Below are 24,421 nucleotides of genomic sequence, written 5' to 3' on the forward strand. Positions count from 1 at the left end.
GTCTTTTCTTCGATAAATCTTTAAAATATGTCATTACCTGTACTGTTTGTGACTATTCTAAGTGCTGTCATCTGTTATATTCATACTTTGTGTTTGCACGATTTAACTTGATCATGATTCATTCTTTTTTCCCCATGAATTTTTCCCCTTACATTGGTCTCCATATTTTCTATATCTCTCTCCTTTTCTCCCGCTCTTGTGCAGATAGCTCCTCCAAGAAGACAAAGTCTAGTTCAGAGGAGAGTAGATCCGAGATATATGGTAAGCTAATGTAGCTAATTCAGACTTGCCCTTTGGAGCTTGCTTCATGGTGTTCCTTTTCTGTTCTTTTTTTTCTTTCTTTCTTTTTTTAAAAATAACTGCAGCCTTTCTTGTGTCTGCTGTGCATGGCATGATCTACTGCAGGGAAAGGGAGCCTGGGGTTTTTAACGTGGCTGTGATGTGGAAGCTTAAGGTTGCTAGAAACTAACATTGTAGATTAAGAGTAGGCCACATTGCCCATCTTCTCCCATCTTGTTTATGGTAGGAAGGTGATTATCTCTAATATGTTTGGGTCAGGTTCCTCCAAATAACACGAATGGGCTTTGAATTCTTGTCATCTTCTTCCCACGTCTCATTTGCAGAGTTTGGATTATGAAGAATTTGAGGAATTAAGTCTTTTCCTCTAAGTATAATACTGGTGTAATTTAGATGTATTAGCAGTTCTTTGGAATTTTTATTTCATTTTTTGTTTGTTTAGTTTTAATTGCCTCGTCATGTGGAAAAGTCATTCTTGTATAATTTATCCACGATGGCAAAAATACGTAAGTATTTTATTTTCATAGCTTGAAGAATTTATGCCTTTGAGAAATTTCTCTGAAGCTTAATCGGAATGGGAAATTTTCAAAATGGTACCTTTTAAAAATAATCTTAACGAAGAGCAAGTTTAACCTGAGTGGTCAACTTTTGCAGCAGATGATTGAAATGCTAATATTTATAGACTGTGTCCTGTCTTCCAAAGATACAATAAACCGTATTTGTGAAGTTCATACCTATTTTTCCTTTTCCTTTGCAGTTTTACCTGCCCTCTTTCCTTCTTTTGGGATCTGATTAGGGTTTGGTTTTGGGTTTTTTTGGCTTTTTGTTTTTTGAGAAAAGTGAATAGGAGAGGAATTACTTGGAGCTAAGACTTTAAAAATAATTCTGAAAGACTGATAAATTATTTCTTTTTTTAGGAAGATTCCAAATTTGGCCTCAAAGGGAAGTCAGGTCATCTTTAATAGAGCCACAAGTCTATAGAGTAGAAGCTCCCCCAGGTGCAGATGTTTCCTAGCTTGATATATAGGAGAGGAAAAAAATACAGGAATTGCCCTCCCCCTTTTAAGACATTTGACAGTTCACATCTGCTGGCACTTGAGTCCATAATAACAGATACTTTTTAGTATTATGAAAGCTCAGTATTTGGTTCTAAACCAGTTAATGCTGCTATGTTAAGACATATAGACATGGTTCTTTACTTGGGTTTTTGTGACCAGTGTTTTTTCTGTGTATAGCTTTTACAGTAGTTCAGCAGTAAATGTATACTATGCCTTGCGGCACATCAAGTTTACGCTTTTTCTTCCTTCCAGAGTATTTTGGCTACTGATAAGTAAGAAATACCTAATTCCTCGAGACTCTATCTTTCTGTTCTGTATAAAGAGCTTTCTACAGTTTATCCTCTCCTTAGGAACATGAACTTTATCTTTATAGCTCTGTTCTTTTTCAGTAGCCTTTGCAGTGTTCTATTTCATCTTCCTCTCCATTTTCCTATATCTGCGATGTGTATTTAGAAGTTTGTTGTTGCTTTGGATGAAGACTAACAATTTAGGAACCTCTGACTAGAAATATTATACTAATATTCTTCTCAACAGTGATAGAAATATTAATACTAGTTCAGACATGCCATTGGCTTGGTAGTGATAGAAACATTTTAAGTGGTAATCAGGAAGTAAGGTGTGGCTTCTCTGTGTGTGTGTTTTTTGAGAACCCTTGAAATACCTTTTTTGGAAGGAACTGAGTCCACAAGTCCTCAAAAAGCACTCGTTGGAGGGATGAGTTGATTAGAACAGAATTAGTATGCTAACATAAATCTCTTTGACATTACAAATATTTTATAACCTGTGTGAATAGACTTCTTTAGATTACATACAGTTAACATAGATGAAAAAGTCTCTCTGGGAATTCAGAAAAGCTTGAAACTACTGAGTAGAATCATAGCAACTGGTGACATTCTACTTTAGTGTAGAGTCTTATTATAAGCCCACTTCAAACTTTTGAAATTATACATTGTTTTCTCTTGGGGTAAAAATTCATTAGGTGGGTACTTAACAAAAATGCTAGTTACTCACATATTATTTATTTTAAACTTTCTTGGCTTTTTTTTTTTTTTTTTTTTTTTTTTTTGAGACAGGATCTCGCTGTGTGGCCCAGGATGGAGTATAATGGCATGATCATGGCTCACTGCAGCCTCAACCTCCTGGGCTTAAGTGATCCTCCTACCTAAGCCTCCAAAGTAGCTGGGACTACATGTGCACACCACCGCACCCAGCTGTTTTGTTTGTTTGTTTTTTTAATAGAGATGAGGTTGTTGAAGGAATGATTTGCCAGGGGGGAAAAAAGAAAGAAAGAAATAGTAGAGACAAAGTCTTGCCATGTTGCCCAGGCTGGTCTCTGTCTCCTGAGCTCAAGCAGTCCTCCCACCTTGACTTGCCAAAATGCTGGGATTACAGGCATGAGCCACCGCACCTGGCTTCCTAGGCATTTTTAGAGCTACTTTGTGAAATAGATTTACTTTGTACACCTTAAAAGGAAACAAAGCGTTTGCTTTGTATTGACTTTTTTTGTTACATTTCTGCCCAGTGCGGTCAGTGAGTTATTTATTCCATTTCCCCTTATTTTTCCCTTTCTAGCTGTTAGAGTCTGTTAAATGTGTATGGATGTGTTTTCTGATCTACAATTTTAATAATACTTAATTTTAATAATACTTTTGTGGGTTACTGTAGGAAATGAGAGATTCAGCAAGTGAATTCTGAGTTAGACCATAGCTGCTGCTTAACAGCTGTCATGGTGTCATGAACAGATTCCTGCTGACAGTATTCGGTGCAAGAAAATAATTTATTTCTTTTCAAAGCTGTCTTAGTGTGCTCAGGCCACTGTAACAAAATACTATAGACTGTGTGGTTTAAGCAATAGAAACTTATTTTCTCACAGTTCTGGAGGTTAGAAGATCAAGATCAGGATGTCAGTGTGGTCAGGTCAGAGGATTCCCTTGCTGGCTTGCAGATGGCTGCCTTCTTGCTGTTTGTCTCACGTGGCCTTTCCTCCATTTGTGCCAAAACGCCTTTTCTTTGGTTTCTATGATATTACATCAACCTGGTTCTTTACTCTTTGTAATTATTTTGTCTCTCTTTGATTGTTTTTTCCCTCTTGTCTTATACGTGTAGGCATGACCCAAGTTTCTGTCCCCAATCTTTCTTCCATTCTCCAGTCTAAGTGTCCCATAAATTCAGAGCGACCGAACTGGAGTTCATCATTGTTCTCTACAGCTGCGAATCAATCTTCCTCTTTATTTCCCTGATTCTTTTAATGACACTGTCATTCTTCCATTCACCTAGTCTTATATTTCCTTAAAGTTATATTTGACTTCTCCATTTTCCCTTTTCCCCTGTGGTCAGCTATGTGCCAGGTCCCCTTGATTCTACCATCATAATATTTTTCATCCTTCACTCTTTGGTTTCAACCCCACTGCCTTGTCCATCATTTTATTAGACTATTTTAATAGATTCATAACTTTTATTTCAGTTTCACATTGATTCATTAACTTTTCTCCATTCTATATTCTGCCTTGACTTGTCAGATTAATATTACTAAAGTAAGAATTTGGTCATTCACTTGCTAAGAAAGTACAGGTAGTTGTTAAGATAATGCCACAATTTGTTTCCAATTTATTCTACTCTGATTCTCCTTCAGAGTTTCATTTTCCAAATACGTGTTGGCATTCTTCCTTTGCACATGCCATTTCTTTTTTTTTTTTTTTGAGACGGAGTCTCGCTCTGTCACCCAGGCTGGAGTGCAGTGGCCGGATCTCAGCTCACTGCAAGCTCCGCCTCCCAGGTTCACACCATTCTCCTGCCTCAGCCTCCCGAGTAGCTGGGACTACAGGCGCCCGCCACATCGCCCGGCTAGTTTTTTGTATTTTTTAGTAGAGACGGGGTTTCACCGTGTTAGCCAGGATGGTCTCGATCTCCTGACCTCGTGATCCACCCGTCTCGGCCTCCCAAAGTGCTGGGATTATAGGCTTGAGCCACTGCGCCCGGCCAGCACATGCCATTTCTGTTGTCTTGAATGATTTACCTCCTATAACTTAGAATCCTACTCATCTTTCAAGGCTCAATTCAAGTACTGCCTTTTCCTAGGATTGCCCAGCTACTTTTGTTGTTTCTGAATGTTGTCATCTTGTTTTATATTTAATTACTTGTATTTTTGTTTATCTTTACATCTCCCATAATGCTGAACACATTGGAGGCCCTCATTAAGTGAGTTTTGAATGAATGATTGTTGAGATTGACATAGGAAGTATTTTAGTAGAGAAAATTGATAGAATAAGATCTTGACTTATCCTAATTGAATCTTTCTTTCCTTCTGAAAAACTTTAAGGTAGAAGAAAATGTAACTTAGAGACATTTTTCTGGTAGTGGTCTGAAAGAATGAAATCAGCATACTTGGAATGTAAGGCTCCTCTTGCTGGCAAGATTGTGCATTTAGAATCAAGAAGCTTCTTAATCAAAGGATTATCTGAGGTCTTACTCATAAAACATGTATGTCTGGCACCAGTTTAAAATGAGCTGTTTTTATGAGGTTGCACATGGCCCTTCTCCACTCCCTTCCCTGAAGCTAATTCTTAAGAGGTGAAACTTAGAGAAGTTTGGTCATGAAATAAAATAAAAGGTGAAGAAAGACTAATGTGCTTTCACTAAAGTCCATGTAATATGGAAGATTTAACAGGTTATCTTACATGTTTAACACTCCATTTTCATTAATATGCTCCATACTCTGTTTTCATTGTAGGAGTTGTGGCCTTCTTTCAGGAATAGTTATAGAATGAAACTTCATTTTTTTTCACTTTCAAAATATGATCATTGGTAATTATCTATTGAGTAAGAAGGAAGCAGTCTTTTTATATTGGTTTTAAATGCCACATTGTTATAACAGAAAAAATATGTCTTTTGTTATGATAAGGAAATAAAACTTAGAAAAGGATAGTATTTATGTAAATTTGATATAACACCTTTACTTCACTGATGAGATGAAGCATGATATCAGGTTTATCAGCTTCTAGGCAAAATATGATTTCTAAGAGACAGGACATAAACATTTTTTTGTAACTAGAGGAGTTATTTTGGGGTAGATGGAAAATCAAATTATTATAGTTGGAATTTTGCCAGGGCAGAAGGTTAATTAGTGTTCTTATAGAAATGTTTCTCTACTTTGCATAGTCTTCAAGGCTATGATTTTTTTTCTAATTAGAAAGTGTTTGAGTATGTTTGTTTAAAATTTCCTTCATGTATAAAATTCAAATTTATTTAATAACTATTTCGTGAGCACCCATTATATGCCAGGCACTATACTAAAGGATAGAGATACAAAGATATAAGTGACTGTACCTGCTTTGTGGTTGCTCACAGTCTAGTACAAAAGAATTGCAATACATTTTGATAAGGGCAATGATAGAGGTATGCACTCATTTACCATTACTCTATATGCACTTAAAAAAACAGCTCTGAAGAAATACTCATATGGCACCAAGAACAATGGGACCGAAGAAGTATTACTAGGACTAAGTCTTTTGTTTTTTTGAAAAACATGTGTTTATTATTACTGTTATTTTTTGTAGAGAAGAGGTCTTGCTCTGTTGCCCAGGCTGCGCTCAAACTCCTGGCTTCAACCAGTCCTCTTGCCTTGGCCTCCTAAAACATTGGAATTACAGGTGTGATCCACTGTGCCTGCCTGTTAGGATTACGTTTGAAGGAAGTTTTAAGTTTCACTGGTTTTACTTTTTGAACACTCTGCCTGTGTTTATGCAAAGTGCTGGCATATAGCACATATCAGAGTAATTAGGTGGCCTTACAAAACTCATATTCACAGATACATACATTTGTATGGTAGTTATGGTTAATAATCTTTATACCAGACGATAAAGGATTTAGCAACAAAACAAAACCATGGACTATATGAGTTGTAAAAATCAGAAAAAGTAAAAATGATGAAAGCTGGTTTTTGGGATTTTTTAAAATAAAATTTGAAGATTGCTATTTTGGAGTTATGAGTTTACTTTTATCTTTGACTTTCTCTGTAACATACAGGGCCTATTATCTGTACCATTCTTTGATTCTTAAACATTTTCATTTTTTTCTCCATTTGTTTTCAGTATTGTCCTGCCAGGATTTTATGTTCTTTGAGAACAAAGACTCCGAGTAGTTTTGGGTTCTTCACAGCACCTATGGACTGCAGTGTTAAATAACTAGTATGGACAGATGCTCAATGCAAATTTGCTAAAACAAACAAAAGAAGTAGGATTTTTGTGTGTGTATGTCAAAAAGGATATTTCAAAGATATGATAATTTAGCCAGTAGTGGTGATTTTAGTTTTGCAGAGGGTGGAATTTATCCCTCTGTGGTGGGTTAAAACAGCTTCTGGTCAGAAACAGAATATTTCTCTGAAGAAAAAGGGAAAACATTTCATTTGATTTTGAATGAGAGGGAACATAATAGATTTGAGCGTTTGAAGGACTGGATTTCTGAATTTTGAGTGGTAGGATGGCTTCGTTTTCAGTTAATTGTCACCACAAGTCTAAATTTATGCAGATACCACAGATAGACGGGACAGAACAGTATGGTTGATTTGTATTTGATAGATTGTGAATTGACTGTATGTGTAAGGTATGTTTTCTTTTTATATTGGTCTGCTGATTTAAAGTACATGTTCAAGTACATCAGCCTCACACTAGCAGTAAATATAAAATAGTAAATGTGGCTAATATAGTGGATTTGGGGAGAAGAAAAAATTGAATGGGATGTGTGCATGGTTCTTTTTCCTTTTCCTCTTTATTCTTTGTCCCTCATCTTCTCCTTTAGCTGTAATTAAGAGGGAAGGTTATCAGACTGAGACTGTTATGAATTGGAGAAAACAGGTTTGCTGTATTCTGAAGTAATACTAATAGATTTTCTTGATTCTTATTAATCTGTTAGGACTCTAGGCATATTTATGAAATTGACTGTGCATGGTGCTATTTTTTTCTCTCTGATGACCTCCCTTTCTGAGTTTCCTTTCATCTCTAGACTCGTCTACTTGTCTGAATTTCATTAATTCATAAGCAATTTTTCTAAGTTTCCTTCTGTCCCAGAATATATGCAAGGTTCTGAGATAAGGTTGTGATCAAGATACAGCCCCCACACCTTTGGAGCATAAAATCTAATGAAAGAATAAAAACAAATACAAATCAGTGTGAGTAAGGGTGATACAATAGGAGTATACAGAGGGTGCAGTGGGAGTCTATAAGAGGGACACCTAACTTCAGTCTACATATTTAGGAAAAGCTTGTAAGAAGACTGATTCCTTTCTTAAGGACGTCCGGCTGTCTCTCATCTTCTAAAGCTAACTACAACAAGAAGCTCTGCCCCTTTAAATTTCCCTTCTCCCTTCCTTACCCATCCAAAACTACTTTCCTTGTTTACTAAAAAACAAAACTTAGACATAAATCATAATTGATCCTCTTTTTTTTTTTTTTTTGAGATGGAGTCTCAAAAAAAATTCTCACTGTTGTCAGTGATCTCGGCTCACTGCATCCTCTGCCTCCTGGGTTCAAGCGATTCTTCTGCCTCAGCCTCCTGAGTAGCCTGGAACTACAGGCGTACACCACCACGCACAGCTAGTTTTTGTATTTTTAGTAGAGACAGGGTTTCACCATGTTGGCCATGGCGGTCTCGATCTCTTGACCTTGTGATCCGCCCACCTCAGCCTCCCATACACGCCCAGCCAGAATTGATCCTGTTAAGGATCATTTGCATTAATTGATAGGAGTTTATTAACATGAAAGTACTTATAATTGTACTAGTAGCATGGATAGAGGAGAAAATCCAAGGTCAACCTCCCCCCAATCATAATAAAATAATATTTAACATGTGTGAACCCTTAATATTCATTAGGCATCAAGATAACTACTTTATATATTTTTTATTCAACTGAAAGGTACAGACATAGCAAACTCCTTAACTTCAAATACCCTTTTCCCTCATCTTTTATAGGCGCCCTGTTCTCTGCAGGCACCTGAGAAAAGGTCTATTTAAGAAGCCCAGTTTGCTTAGCACTGCAATCACCCATATTAGAAACTTTTACTTCATTGATTTTCAGCTTTTGTGAGGTGGGGTGGAAGAACAGAGAAGCACGAATATTGTATGAAAAAATGTATTCAGTGTTATAATTGCCTTGATTTTTAAAGTCACAATGTCCAATTTATTTTGAAATTTCAAATAACTGTAAGGGAGGTTGTGAAATATTTGTTTCCAAAAGTAAGCATAGATTTTAAAAGATTCCTGTAAAATGCTGGTTAGTCTAGTAATTTTTTTTTTTTTTTTTTTGAGATGGAGTCTCACTCTGTCGCCCAGGCTAGGCTGGAGTGCAGTGGTGCTATCTCAGCTCACTGCAACCTCCACCTCCTGGGTTCAAGCAGTTTTCCTGCCTCAGCCTCTCGAGTAGCTGGGATTACAGGCATGCACCACCACACCATGCTGATTTTGTTTTAGCATGTTGGTCAGGCTGGTCTCACTCCTGACTTCATTCAGGTGATCCACCTGTCTCAGCCTCCCAAAGTGCTGAGATTACAGGCATGAGCCACCGCGCCTGGCCTGAATCTCTAATTCTATTCATTACACACCAGAAATTTATAAAGAATGTGTTTTTTTTTACTTGATTTATGTATTCATATCCTGTTTTATAGTTGTCCTAATTACTTGAAGGAAGTAACACTGAACAGATAAAAAAGGTTGAATTCTGTTATCTTCTGCCCTCATTACAATTTATTGTTTTGTGAGAGTGGTGAATATGTGAATTATTTAGTGTTTAGAAGTCTCTAGAATTTAGGGGTAACACATTTTTAAATGTTGAAAATCAACTTTATTGAGGTAAAATTTACGTAAAATAAGATGCACTAATTGTAAGTGTTTGGTTAGAAGATTTTGACAAATGAATATGCATACTCATTAAACATTATCTTAATTAAGAAACAGAACATGTCCATCACTGCAGAAAGTTCCTTCACTTCTTTTTGCTGTCATTCCCACTCCTCTTCCCTACTTCTCCCCTAGGCTGTTGCTATTCTGCTTTTTGTTGTTTTAGTTTAGTTTTTCCTTTTCTATGTTGGAGTCATGTAGTGTTTACTTTCTTATGTACTGGCTTCTTTTGCTTACCGTGATGTTTTTATGAATCATCTGTGTGTGTTGTATGTATGAGTAGTTCTTTTTTTCCTTCCTAATACATTGTATGGACATATCACAGTTTGTTTATCCATTCATCTGTTGATGGACATTTGAGTTTCTAGTTTTGGGCTCTTATGAATAAAACTGCTGTGAACATTCATGTATGTCTTTCTGTGGACACAAATTGTTTTTTCTCTTGAGAGTAAAATTCATGGATCGTATGTAAATATATGCTTACTTTTATAAGAAATTTCCAAACAGTTTTCCAGAATGTTAGCACATTCCCACCAGCAATGTTACAATGTTGTAAGAGTTCTAGTTGCTCCACCTCTTTGCTACCACTTCTTTTGATTAGCCAGACTAGTTGGTATATAGTGGTATCTCATTGTGGTTTTAATTTGTATTTTCCTGATGGCTGCAGCTGTTAAGCACCTTTACGTGTGCTTATTGGCCATTGGTGTATCTTTGTGATGTGTTTATTTAAGTATTTTGCCCCCTTTAACATTTGTCTTCCATTATTGGTTGGAGAGTTGCATATAATCTGGATACAAATTCTTTATCAGGTGTCTATATTGTGAATATTTTCTCTGTGGCTTGCCTTTTCATTTTCTTATCAGTGTCTTTAGAAGAGCAAATGTTTTAAATTTTGTCCAGTTTCCTAGGTTTTTTTTCTTTTATGGTTTATAAACCCACCCTCAGGTCTTTTTTTAATGTTATAAACTATTTTGTTACATGTATTTTATCTGCTTTCTTTTTCTTTCTTTCTTCCTTTTTTGTTTTTTTGATACCCTAAGGTCTTGACGATTTCCTTCTGTGTTACCTTATGAAAAATTTTAGCTTGTGTTTAGGCCCATGATCTGCTTTAATTTTTGTGTAGGGCATGAGTTCAAGAGTTAAGGTTTATGTTAAGCTACAGTAGGCTCATGTACTCATGATGTGTCATTATCAGCAAGAATTGATATGTATATACACTGTGTGTATGTATATATATATAATTTGTTATGTGTATATGTTTTCTGTGAGCCATTGTACACACAGTCTATATATATTTTTTATTAACATATCTTTAACATATCGTTTGGTTGGTAAATCAGACTTATTTAAAAGATTGTAGCTCTTTGTATAAAAATCTTTAGAAAAAGTTTTTATTTTCTAATCATCATTATCTTTGTGTTGCTTTACCTGTTTTATATATTGACTTCGGTGAAATGCTTAGATCCTGCAAAGCTGAAAATATATGTTGTCTCTGGCTAACACAGAGTTCAAGATCTTCAGATCTGGTCTATGATAAAACAGCCCTGGGTACTAATCAGGGTTCTACTCTGGCAGGACATTTCTGTTCCTCTGGCTGGGGCCCTCTTTCTCTCACCTTGTCTCTCAAATGACAGTTTTCATTTGCTGTTTAGAAGAAATACAAATTCTCCTTTAGGAATCAGGTAAGTATATGAAAGAGATGAAGGAACTGGTTGAGCTCATAGATTCTTTATCTTTCCTACTTTTTTCTCCTTTCTGTTTATGTTTTCTATAAGCCAGGGTTTTTCCTCCCCCTGAACTCTTCCTTTCTCTTCCCTTCTTCGGGGAATAGCTTCAGGTACTCTGTAAGTACCTCCTTTCTTTTTACTGTTTTCCTGAGTATATTTTCTTGATAGTAAGACTGGATTTCTCCAGAATTTGCCTTGAGATGTTCCTAGCCACATGTCCTAAGATAGTTGATTTTTCTTGGGTTAGACACCAATTAGGGTACCAAAAACACAGGGCAGTGGGGGGCGGTGGAGGGGAGAATTTTATACTACGGAGAAATAGCATAGATGTGAATGGGCTTTCCTTCTAGCTGTCTCATGTCTAATACTTAATATTTTGCAGTTTTCCATAGCTGTTTTTAATATTGGAGCAATTCTATTATACTTCGCCAGTGAGAAAACAGTATGTGTGACTCTGTGGTGTTCTTGTGTTTGCTTTGTTGATGGGGGTTAGTGTTCTTATTTTACCTTGTGGATTTACATGTGCTGTTTTGTGTTTCTCCAGATGAAACACAGTTTATTACTAATATATAATTATTGTCTTTTCCTTTCTCTGTTTTCTCTTCCTTCTTTTTTTATGCTGTGGTTCTTGTGCAGGTCTTGTTCAACGTTGCGTAGTCATCCAGAAAGATGACAATGGATTTGGGCTGACGGTCAGTGGAGACAATCCAGTCTTCGTACAGTCTGTCAAAGAAGGCAAGGCATTTCTAAAAACAATTTATCACTCAGTAAACAGAGTAAGAATAGAAAAGCTTAAATAATGGCAATTCCCAAGAATAGAATAATTACATAGATTGCAGGTCATGTGGACTATTGTGCTAGATTCGTCTATATGTCAAATGTATGTCATAGTTATAGGAAGGAATTTACTCGAGTTGATTTTTTTTTTTGTACTTGTTAGAAAATCAGTTTTTATATAGTTTTAGAAATCATATGACTCCTTGGTCATGATACTTTATTGTCCACACACAAGTTTCTGAAATTTCAGTTTTTCGTGGCACCAGTGGTATTTTGGCAAAGACAGATTAAAGAGATAGCTGTGGCCTCAAAAATACCATTTCTTTTCCCAAAACAACAATGACAATATTTTCTACTGCTGTTACCATATATTGAATACTTCCTTTATGTTGGGTGCTATAATTTTGAGGTAGACAATTTTTTTATCCCCATTTTATAGGTGATATTGAAGCTTAGAGTAAAAAAAACATAAAATCAGTCCAAGGTCACACAACTAGTGAGTGGTAGAAGCAGGATTTGAATGTAAAGTCTGACTTTACAGCCCCCGCCTTTTTTTTTTTTTTTTTTTTTTTGAGATCAAGTCTCGCTCTGTTGCCAGGCTGGAGTGCAGTGGCACAATCTCGGCTCACTGCAACCTCCGCCTCCTGGGTTCAAGCGATTCTCCTGCCTCAGGCTGCTGAGCAGCTGGGACTACAGGCACGCACCACCACACCCAGCTAATTTTTGTATTTTTAGTAGAAACGGGGTTTTACCACGTTGGCCAGGATGGTCTTGATCTCTTGACCTCGTGATCTGCCCTCCTCAGCTTCCCAAAGGGCAGCCCATGTTTTTAACCACTTTGTTATACTGTTCCTCTGTCAGGAAGATGATCAATAAATGCAAATGAATCACATTTTGAATAAGTAATTTCTCATACAGATGGAGCAGCCATGCGGGCTGGAGTACAGACAGGTGATCGAATCATCAAGGTAAGGAAAAGCCTATCATAGAATTTACGGTAGGATTAAAAAACAACATATATTGGTCATATTCTGCTTTTTTCACTTGGATTTTTATAAAAAGCATCATATTACCTGTGATAGATCTATTGACTATAAAAACTTATTTCATTTGTTTTAAAATTAATATTATCCTTTACTGAAGGACATAATAAAAGGATTGAAAATAATGGAGGAATATATATTCTTGAGTAGGAGAGTAATTCAATGTTGGAAAGGTCATTTCTCTCCAGATTAGTCTGTTATTAAGCAATTCTCATCAAAGTAAAGTTGAGCATTTCTAATCTGAAACCCGAAATGCTCCCAACTCTGCAACTTTTTGAGTACCAACATGACACCATAAGTGGAAAATTTCACACCTGACCTCATGTGATGGGTCACAGTCAAAAGTTGTTTTCACCAGGTACAGTAGCCTGTATTACCAGCTACTCAGGAGGCTGAGGTGGGAGGATCGCTTGAGTGCAGGAGTTGAGACTGCAGTGCACTTTGATCATACCTGAGAATAGCCACAGCACTTCAACCTGGGCAACCCTGTCTTTAAAAAACAGTAAATAAAACCACACCAAAACAAAAAACTTGGTTTCATGCACAGAAGTATTTAAAATGTGTAAAACTACCTTCAGGCTATGTGTATAAGGTATATATGAAACATAAAAGGCTCATATTTAAAGCTGGGTCTCATCCCCAAGATGTATCATTATGTATATACAAATATTCCAAACTTCAAAAAAATCCGAAACACTTCTTCTGGTACCAGGTATTTCAGATAAGCAATACCTGACCTGTATGCAAATAGAATTGTAGTGGTAGATATCAATTTGATTATTCTACCAGGTGAACTTTATAAAGATGTAAGAATCACTAAAGAAAAAAATATGTTATACGTATGTGTATGTATGAGAAGAGATGTATATGACTCTAATCTATATATAGACCTACCAGTGGAACACAACAGAGAGACTAGAAATAGATTTTTGAATTCAGATCAGTAGAGAAAGAATGGGTTAGTCAGTAACTATTCTTGAAATAATCGACTAATTTGAGTACTTAAAATCAAATTATTATTACATAAGAAAACATACCTTGAACAATAATTTGGAAGAAATATTTGAAATGTATCAGAGACCAGATATCCTTAATTTTAAAGAACACTTTTAAATTATAAGAAAGGAATAAATATTCTAAAAGAATAATGGGCAAATAATTTTATCAGGCAATTCCCCAAAGTAATTGAAATACATAGCATATTAATGGGGATATGGCCAACCTCACTGATAACAAAGAAGTAGGAATTAAAATGATAGGTGAAAAATACATTTGGCTGTCAGAAAATTTAAAGATTGCTAATACACATTTAGTATAGTTTGGGTATGGTAAAATGACTATTGAGTTCATTATGAGTATGAATTAGGTAAAACCTGTTTGGATGAAAGTCTGTGAATATGTATCAAAAGCCTTTAAGAAAGTGTATAACATGTGACAAGCAGTTTTGCTTTTAGGAACTTATCTGAGGAAATAAGTGTACAAATGTGAAGTCATGTGTACAGAGAAATTTGTATTGGCTTTATTATATAACTGCATAAACTGAGGGACAGAGAAATAAATTATATTTCATTTGCAGCTTTTGAAAAGAGTGGTTTAGGTCAGTGTGTACCTTTATTGAAAGATAGCTGCCGTACAGTGAGAAAAAAGTTTTATTTTATTTTTCCAGGAAAAAACCAGTTGTAATGTATAATGTTTATGTGTCTGTTTGGTGTATGTATACTAGAAAAGTGTCTCCAAAAATAAATGTCATAGCTAACAGTAACTATCTCATGGGGCAGGTTGAGTATACTTGTACTTCCGTTTTTTACACTAATGTATTTGAATTTTAGATAACTTGGATCAGAGAATTAATCAAAAAATTAATGTTAAATCCACATTTGATAGTTTTGCCTTGATTTGTTTGGTTTAATTCAGAATCGGGATAACTTTTTCTACATTTAGCCAGTCTGAAAATTAATTTTCTTTGTAAAGATTAGATCATGGTTGAAAAACTAAAAGCAAATTGAATATTGTGGAAATACTTTTAAAAATTATTTTTTATTTATTATTAATTTTGACAAATTGATGACTTAGTAAAGCAAAGAGATCTTTTCTATTTGTATGAGCGCTTTGCTATGAAGGATTTGTAAATCTGTTTCATGTTATGTTTTGTAATTTGTCATGGTGAATAAGTTGTAATGTTTTGTATGTCAAGGCCTTGGTTTATGTTTAAGTTCATTTTGTTGCCGAATATGCCCTGTAGAATCATGGTGTGAAAATGAATATTGAATCAAATACATAAATATTTTAATGTAATGTGATTACTATATTATAATTGGTTATATTATGTATGGTAATTCCTGAAGTCCTTTTATCCATTGTCTCAGTAGGATGTATATGACATACACTCCTTTCGTTTTCTTACAGGTGAATGGAACTCTGGTGACTCATTCAAATCATCTGGAGGTGGTGAAGCTAATCAGATGTAGGTGAATGTTATTCTTAGTTTTAATTGTTTTCTGAAACCCTTAAAGTAAGGATCAGCAAATTTCCTGTAATAGGCCAAATAGTAAATATTTAGGCTGTGTGGACTGTATAGTCTACTACCGACTCTGTCATTGTATCATGAAAGCAGCCATAGACAATATGTAAATGAATGGTTGTGGCTGTGCTTTAGTAAAACTTTATTTACCGAAAGTCTGTGATCCTGGTTTAGGCCCTTGGCTGGAGTTTGCTGATCCCTGCATTGAAGGAAAATCTGAGGTGAAAACTCTTAACTTACTAATAACTATCTTTTGTCAACTCCATTTATATGGTTGATTATAATATTCCTGTCATTCTTGGTAATATTGAATACATATATTTGAAAGAAATGCGTGAGTCACCTGAGAGGAAGGAGGTTGAGAAATCAGACATATGGCCTGATGAACTGAAATGAAACTTTAAAAATCATCTAGCACAATCACTTTCCCTTAGATAAGTAAATGATTATATAATCCAGAGTAGCGATCTTCTCTTGGAAATCTTCAAGGTTAAGAATTTGTGATCTTCAGGTTTAGGGGTGAGTAGCCCACTTGGACTTAGTTCTCTGTGGAGAACCAGGCTTGAAGCAGTGGGAGTCTGCAGCTAACCTCCCGTCACTTGCAGGGTCAAAGGTAAATTCATGTACCTTCAGCTGGCAGTGAGGTATGGTCAAGCCAGGCTTCAGCCACTCACAGGGCCTCAGTTTTCCCATCTGCACAGGGAGAAGGGAAGGTTCAGTGGCCCTGTGAGCTTTGCTGGGAGGTGGTGATGGGGTGGGTCATCTGAATCTGAGTCAGGTGAAGTCTAGGTGCTACACCTTCCCCAACCTGGGCTTTGGTTTCATTTTGTTGTTACCCTTTAACCTTACCTGCTTTCCAAGAGAGATTTTATATTTTCTTTTCTTTTTTTTGGGGGGGATCAGGGTCTTGTAGAATGCAGTGGTGCAATTATAGCTCACTACAGCCTCCAACTTCTGGGTTTAAGTGATCCTCCCACCTTGTTTTTTGTTTTGTCTTGTTTTGTTTTGTTTTGTTTTTGTAGACACTGGTTTTTGATATGTTCCCCAGGCTGCTGTCAAACTCCTGGGCTCACCTGCCTCAGCCTCCCAAAGTGCCGGGATTACAGGCATGCGCCACTACGCCTGGCCAAGATTTTATATTTTCTAAGTGCTTCACATATTGAATGGAAAATAGCATGACAGTTATAACAGTAGTAAAGAACGTCACATGGGAGTCCACCACCTAAAATGTAACTTCCTTTTTCTTTGTTCTGGCCTGGTTTGGGCCTTATGTATTTGTTATTGTATCTCTTAAAAAGAGAGCTAGAGAGGCTGCTTAAACTGAATGAAAATTTTTAAAAAAGGAATAAAAAAAAGAATTTATGATCTTCTACATCAGATTATTCCACAGTAAAGTAGACTAGAAATAAGAGACAATTGTTTGTGATCAAGCAGAATCACTACTGTTTTATTTAATTCTATTTCTCTGTATTGGGTGGATGGACATCTTCAGAAGAAATTTAATAAACTAACTTTTTTCTTGGCCTTTGTACTGCTATGTTAAGCAACTATGAAAATTTTTAAACTTTTTCATCAGAGTACCAGTGCTCCAAATGGTCACTTTGATCAGCGTTCTTAACTTTATTTTAAAAGAGTGCAGGGATCAAAATTAGATCCCCATACTTGAATAAATTTGACCACTTATTTAATGAGAATGTGATTTATAAATTGTTATGTGCTACATAAATATGGTTTATGTTAATAAGTTTATGCCTGATGTCCATTGAGATGTATAAAAACATTTCTTTAGCTTTCTAGGTTGTATTTTTTGCTCATTCCAGTATAAATTTTACTTAAAAAATTAAATCCTGGGATTCTAGCAATAAATTACTTATCCAATAGTAAGGGCATAGCTAAAAACTTAAAGTTCATCCTAAAAACCTTTGCATATCCAAAACATATATAAATTTGACATCCCTAAAGCCTGGGTGTATGTAACAGAGTTCCTGCATGTCCTACTTTTTAATGCGTATTCTGGATATAATAAAAGTGATATCAAATCAGAGCAGTTTAGAAACAGCTAAAGAAAGGAAGGGAAAATCTAGGAAGCTATTATAAGCAAGTACATAGGCAAGTGAGATATAATAGATGACTTTCTGATAGACAGCAATAAGATTGAAGAGCCTTAGAAAGTGTTTCTACGTAAAATTCCTCCAAATCATAACACTTGTGACTATTATACATAGCAAAAATAGTTTTTAGAATGCCAAAACACTGTGAAATAATTGATAGTGATTTCCATGGGAGGGTTAAATTGGGAGACAAGTGTAAAATACATTTGAAAGTCCTATTGAAATGTCTAAGAATAAAGTTTTGCTATATCTATTGCTGTGACTCTGATTATGGTGATTTTTTTTTTTTTTTTTTTTTTTTTTTGAGACAGAGTCTTGTTCTGTCACCCAGGCTGGAGTGCAGTGGCACGATCTCGGCTCACTGCAACTTCCGCCTCCCAGATTCAAGTGATTCTCCTGCCTCAGCCTCCCTAGTAGCTGAGACAACAGGCATGTGCTACCACGCCTGGCTAATTTTTTGTATTTTTAGTAGAGACGGGGTTTCACCATGTTAGCCAGGCTACTCTTGATCTCCTGACCTCGTGATCCGCCCGCCTCAGCCTCCCAAAGTGCTGGGATTACAGGCATGAGCCACCATGCTCGGCCTGATTGTGGTGATTTTTGCTGTCTAGATTTTTCACTCCCATAATAGGTCTAATGAATTCCTGTGCATTCCTCCAAATGTTTTCCACTAAAATTTACTACTTATCATTGATTGTGTTTTTCCCTGTTATTGTAGAATATTTTTTGGTCATACTCATTTTGTAAAGTTAATTTAAAACTACATTTTATATTCTAGCGTATTCACTAAACCATGCCTAGTTAGTATCATCTTAAAATACAAAGATCTAGGCTGGGTGCCGTGTCTCACATCTGTAATCCTAGCAACTAGGGAGGCTGAGGTGGGTGGATCACTTGAGCTCAGGAGTTTAAGACCAGCCTGGGCAGCATGGCGAAACCCCATCTTTAAAAAAAAAAAAAAAAAATCCCAGGTGCTTGTGAGGGCTGAGGGAGGAGGATTGCTTGAACCCAGGAAGTCGAGGCTGCAGTGAGCTGAGATCGTGCCACTGCATTCCAGCCTGAGTGACAAAGTGAGACCCTGATTAAAAAAAAAGAAGGTTTTTTTTTTTAATTACATTTAAGAAATTAATTAAACATAGCCACTAATAGATGGTTGATTTTAACTCTCCTCTAAATTAAGAAAATATATTCTTGGAGTTATAAATTTTATTTGCTTTTAAGTAATATCTGATCTTACAAATAGTAACTTGCTATCTGAAAACGGCATCATTCTTTTGGATTTTTAGGGCAATCATAAAAGAAATGACAAATTAATTTTTTTTCTGTAGAGAAATGATTAGCAGATGATGGGACAGTCTTATATAACTGGATCTTTTAGAACTATCAAAGATTAAGTAGTAAAATGGTATGAAAAATTTCTTGACAATGTTACTTTCCCTTCCCTTCCCTTTTTCCATCTCCCCACCCCAAGCTGGTTCCTATGTAGCTCTCACTGTTCAGGGACGCCCACCTGGGTCGCCCCAGATTCCACTTGCCGACTCTGAAGTAGAGCCATCAGTCATTGGACATATGTCTCCCATCATGACATCTCCTCATTCACCTGGAGCATCTGGGAATATGGAGAGAATCACTAGTCCTGTGCTCATGGGGGTAAGAATGGGGAAATTTCTTAGTTAAATACTCAGTCCTATAAGGATGTGTTTACTTTATATTAAGAGTGTTCAAGTATTAGGCTGATGAACTAATTAAATTTAAGGTTCTAGAAAACGATTTACTAATATAAAAATTACATAATAGGAATGATTAGAATATTGTCATAGCAGATTTAATTTAACAAGTATTAAACACCTGTCATATATAAAACAATGTGCCACCCACAAAAATATAGTTAAGGTACTCTTATGTCCAAGGTTATAGTCATCTTAGAATGTGTAATTTTAGGAGGGCAGGGATTTTTGTTTATTTTGTTTACTGTTATGTTTCCAGCATCTGAAATATTGCTTAGCATGTAGAAGGTGCTTAACAAAGCTTTGTTGATTGAGATTAAATCAAGAGTATACAAGTAACTATAATACAAGGCAGAATGTAGACATTATGAGGGCAAAAAAATACTAAGTTCTATGAGGATTCAAAGGAGAGAGAAAGCACATAGAAGAAGAACAATAAATAGAAGGAGCCAAGAAAGCATCAAATATTGTGGAGAAGTAGCTAGGATTTTTGTTTGGTTGGTGCCTGTTAAGGATGTACATAGTGGGAGATGAACTTGAAAACAGTAGGTTGACTATTTTGAAAAGTCACATCTCCCAAGCTAATTTACATGTAACTAGATAAGCAGTAAGAATCCATTCAACGTTGTTTCTTTTTAAGCAAAAGAGTACATGATTATCCTAGGATTATAGGAAGGCTAATTTGGTAAAATATTATAGGGTTGTGAAACAAGGAGGGATGATGGGTGATGAATTAGGGAGCTGTCTTCATATTTCAGGTAAGAGGTACTGGGAGTTTGAGCTATGCATGGGGATTGATAGTAAAGATCCGAATGAGGGAAAGTAAAAGATACTATTCTTATATTAAGACAACTTAATTTCTCCAATATCAATATTTAATGTTCTCTTGAATCTAGTTTAGTAAAGATGAAATAGAAGGGCAGACATTTCTTTGTAGTTTCTTGTCTTTTAAGTGTCATGTCTAAAAGTTTGTCCTCATAACCCAGAAATAAAAACCTAATAGGTATTGATAATTGGAGCCAAGGCAGAACTTTGTATGTCACATTTTCTCTATTTATTTTAGCTTCATTTTCTCTATACTGGTTGTTGTTTGTTTTTTATCTTTTTCTTTTCTAGGAGGAAAACAATGTGGTTCATAACCAGAAAGTAGAAATCCTGAGAAAAATGTTACAGAAAGAACAGGAACGGCTACAGGTATTAAATGAGAAGTAGGGCTGTGTATAGGCCAGTAAAAATGTGAGTGGGCATGGTTGAGTTGCTGTTTATCATAGTCACAATCAAGCAGTATTGTAACCAATGCCATTAGTTATATTATTGATTAAGAATGGACTATTTCTGTATCTTTTTTACATAAGTAATTAATTCTGAAAATATTTTTATAACTTTTCAGTTATTGCAGGAAGATTACAACCGAACACCTGCCCAAAGATTGCTAAAAGAGATCCAAGAGGCCAAGAAACACATTCCTCAGCTGCAAGAGCAGTTATCCAAAGCCACAGGCTCTGCTCAGGTAGCATTACTATTACAAGTGCTACCCAACTTTTTGCAGGAGAATTTTCTTCTGGGAATGTGTCAGAGAATGTTGCAGTTGACTTTTTTAAAGTTATTTTTCTAGCGTAGGACAACAGGATGTCCTGTTAAGGATGTTACAGAAGAAATGATTAACAAAAATAAATGTGGGCGTCTGATTGTTTGCTTGCTCATGATATCACATTTCTTTGTTCCATAATAATGTAAAAAAGAATTGAGTGCTTCTGCTTTGATGTGACCAACTACTAAAATGTATTTATATATATATATATATATTTATATTTTTTTGTGGTTCATTCTGCCATCTTAGAATGGCAGTTGATATGTTTTTAAGTAGGAATTTAAGATTTTAAAATGACAGGCATTGAGCTAAATATATGGACAAGCATTTTCTTATTTAATCTGCATAACATCTCTGAGGTGACTTATGGTTGTTTTCCTCCAGTTTACATATATACTTAGAGAGAGTTAGAGAGATTACATTACTCGTCTGAGGTCATATAGCTGAAAAGTAATAGAACTGGAATTCAAACCCAGTCTGAGGATTCAAAAGCACATTCATACCCTTAATGACTATATTTTTATTGTAATTTAAAAATAGATTTCAGTAGAATTTGCTGTATAGGTATAAGCTATAGAGATAATGGTCTCATAAGAAAAAAAAAAAAAAAAAGCTCAGCATTTATATGTTAACCAGACTTACATTCTGTAATATTCAGATTTGGGATATGTAAAGCACCTTGTACTTCATCTTAAAGCAAAGTAGATAAATTGCCTATACATTTAAAATAGGTAAACACTGTTTGTTTATCATTATTCCTGAGTTAAGTCTGAAGGGAAAGCTACATATTCGCAAAAGAATTATTTGAGATTATCTAGCCTAATCTGCTTACTTTTTGATTAAAAAATACATAGTTGAGAAACCTAGGGTCTAAACTGCTTAAATCACCTGTACAAGACCATACAGTATGTAAGCTCCCCTGACATCCTAGTTTAGTATACTTTTCATTCCATTTTTTTTTCATTACTTTCAGTCCCACTAGCTATGTCACATTTTGCGTGTTACACCTCAGTAATGTTGACAGTTTTATGTTATTACTAGACAAATACAATATTCCTACCCTGTTTGGGCAGCTATCTAAATCTTTATAACCTGGCCAGGCGTGCGTGGCTCACACCTGTAATCGCAGCACTTTGGGAGGCCAAGACGGGCAGATCATCTGAAGTCAGGAGTTTGAGACCATCCTGGCCAACATGGTGAAACTCCGAGTCTACTAAAAATAAAAAAATTAGCCAAGTTTGGTGGTGTGTGCCTGTAATCCCAGCTACTCGGGAGGCTGAGGGAGGAGAATGGCTTGAACCATGGAGGCGGAGGTTGCAGTGAGCCGAGATCCTGCCACTGCACTCCAGGCTGGGTGACAGAACAAGACTCCATCTCAAATTATATAAATAAATAAATGCTTATAACCTGATCTAAATGCTTGTAATAATTTATGTTATAGTATTATGTCCCAGAATTGACCATTGATTGACACTCTGAAGCATTGGAAGGTAGTTAACAAGAAACTGTAGGGTAATAACCTTAATTAATGGGCAGACAATATCAATTAACAAAACATTTTACCTTTTTGCTATATTTGTAAGTTTGAACTTATATTCTTTTTACCAAAATATCACTTGCCCTGTCTTTAAGGTCATGCCATTTTAGAATCCCAGAATTAGTAGTTATTTATGGATTTTACTTGTAGAATTTTAACCATACTTGAGCACATCAGAATGTCCAACTTTTAGCAGTCTCCATGTAGATTGTAGTACCACTCTATTTCTTTATGCAGCAAGTAATGAAAGTTTTCTTTTATGTGTTTGTGTGGGTGTGTTTTTCTTTAATCTGTTTTAGGATGGAGCTGTAGTTACACCCTCCAGACCTTTAGGTGACACCCTAACAGTCAGTGAGGCAGAAACAGATCCTGGAGATGGCCTGGGCAGGACTGACTGTAGCAGTGGAGATGCTTCTCGGCCCAGTAGTGACAATGCAGATGTAAGTATTCAGTGTTCTAAATCTTTTTTCTTCTGTATTCTTCTTTACAGCCCCTTTCTAGATTTGATTTTAAGTGACGTGAGTTAGAGGTGTCTTAGCACTTTTTACCATCCCCATTTTTAATATACCAATTTGATAAACAGAAATCTGGATACTGTTGTATATAAGCTTTTAATTCCAGAGTTCACTTTTTCCCTTGAACACCCATTGCCAACTGTTTCTTTTACAGGGATGGAATTTCCCAGCAGGCATCTTGTTCGTGGGTAGAGAAGTTACTAATGCCAGTGCATTCTTACTGAACCGAGAGACCAACTGTTGATATCTTTAAGAGCATGTTAATATTCCATTTGTGGTCAGAGTGACTCAGTCTTGAATCATGGGGCACTTTGCCATTACCAAGAGGAAAAACCTTAGTCCTGTTAGATAGGCTTCAGTTAATAGCCCAGGTTTAGTAACAGCACTTTCTTGATTAACCCAGAAACTGCCAGATGAACATGAGTATCTGTTAAGACGATAATAAAACATTTTAAGCTGAATATGATGTAGCACCATAGACCTATGAATACTTAAAAGCTAAGTTCAGTATTATTTACTCAACAATACTTTGTAAATTGTATGCAGTGATAGGAATAATGACTTAAATGTAGATCACCCTCTTTAAAAGTGATGAGGGAAGTTGTCTGAACGAATGTTTTGTAATTGTGGGTCATGAAATCAATTTTGTGGGTTATATTTCTTTAAAAAAAAAGAATAGGAAATACAGTGCTTTGCATATAGAAGAGATGTCACTTCTTGGGACTTTTGTTACATATACACACATCTACTATTTAACAATGTGAAGTTTCTCTCTTATTGAAGGTTGTTGGGATGGGGGTTGTTTTGTTTTGTTGTTTTTTAAAAAGGAATCCATGGTCTAAGCCATAAGTCAGGCTGTCTCTTGAGGCTTAGGCCCAATGACCCAGTTCCTCATCCAAAAAACAAACTGAGGATTTGTGGGTTTTTATTTACTTATTTATTTATTTTTGAAAGATGGTGATAGGAGTCTCGTGATTGGGTTAGCTAAAGGTTTTAATGGAAAATTTCAGTTTGGGCTCAAGGAAAAAATGGTAATAGCTAATATTTGTTGGGTATATATCACATACACAGTGATGTGTTTTATGTTCCTTAGTTAATTCTCAGAACAGCCTTATGAAATAGTACCGTTGTTACTGTAACTTTACAAAAGAAAAAATTGAGTTAATTAATTTTAACAAAGGGAGTTAACTTTCCACACTTATTCAGGCAATAGGTAATCTACTTCTGCCTAGCTCCAAAATACCAGTAATCTAAATATAAACAAGAGCACTGAGGTATGAAAATGCAAAACATTTTGAGAGAGCAGTGAAAATTTTAGGGCAACCTGGTGTATTAGGGTTATAGATGAAATGGCTAGAGATTATCTTAGAAGCCAAATCATGAGTCCAGGTTATAAAGGGCTTCAGCTTGTTCTAGCAGTACATACTGCTTTTGGGAATGCTTCTCGTACTCTTCTTTTTGTTTTACTGCCGCGTCTCCTCTCTGTTTTCATGGCTTGTCCCTACCATGAGATGGGAAGTTCCTTGAGAGCAGAGGGACTGTCTTGTCTGACTTTATGTTTCCAAAGTGTAGCAAATTGTAGGCATTCAGAGCAAATGATACGAATGAGAAATTTGAATTTTATCTT

At 35.8% G+C, this 24,421-nt stretch overlaps 1 protein-coding gene across 4 annotated transcripts in view; it reads left to right on the top strand.

The window, feature by feature from the left end:
- The window catches only part of ARHGEF12 (Rho guanine nucleotide exchange factor 12), a 148,689-nt gene that overhangs the window by 72,787 nt on the left and 51,481 nt on the right, over positions 1 to 24,421 (top strand). The window contains exons 4-11 of one of the 4 annotated variants that reach the window (XM_015115966.3): positions 205 to 261; positions 11,609 to 11,707; positions 12,668 to 12,717; positions 15,199 to 15,256; positions 18,896 to 19,074; positions 20,268 to 20,345; positions 20,542 to 20,661; positions 22,579 to 22,719. In XM_015115966.3, coding sequence (XP_014971452.2) covers positions 205 to 261; positions 11,609 to 11,707; positions 12,668 to 12,717; positions 15,199 to 15,256; positions 18,896 to 19,074; positions 20,268 to 20,345; positions 20,542 to 20,661; positions 22,579 to 22,719 — 782 coding nt within the window. The remainder of the gene's footprint in view (positions 1 to 204; positions 262 to 11,608; positions 11,708 to 12,667; positions 12,718 to 15,198; positions 15,257 to 18,895; positions 19,075 to 20,267; positions 20,346 to 20,541; positions 20,662 to 22,578; positions 22,720 to 24,421) is intronic. The other 3 variants (XM_077964534.1, XM_015115967.3, XM_077964535.1) reach the window with 3 other exon arrangements.

This window comes from Macaca mulatta, chromosome 14 (assembly GCF_049350105.2).
Source record: "Macaca mulatta isolate MMU2019108-1 chromosome 14, T2T-MMU8v2.0, whole genome shotgun sequence".
Lineage (NCBI taxonomy): Eukaryota > Metazoa > Chordata > Mammalia > Primates > Cercopithecidae > Macaca > Macaca mulatta.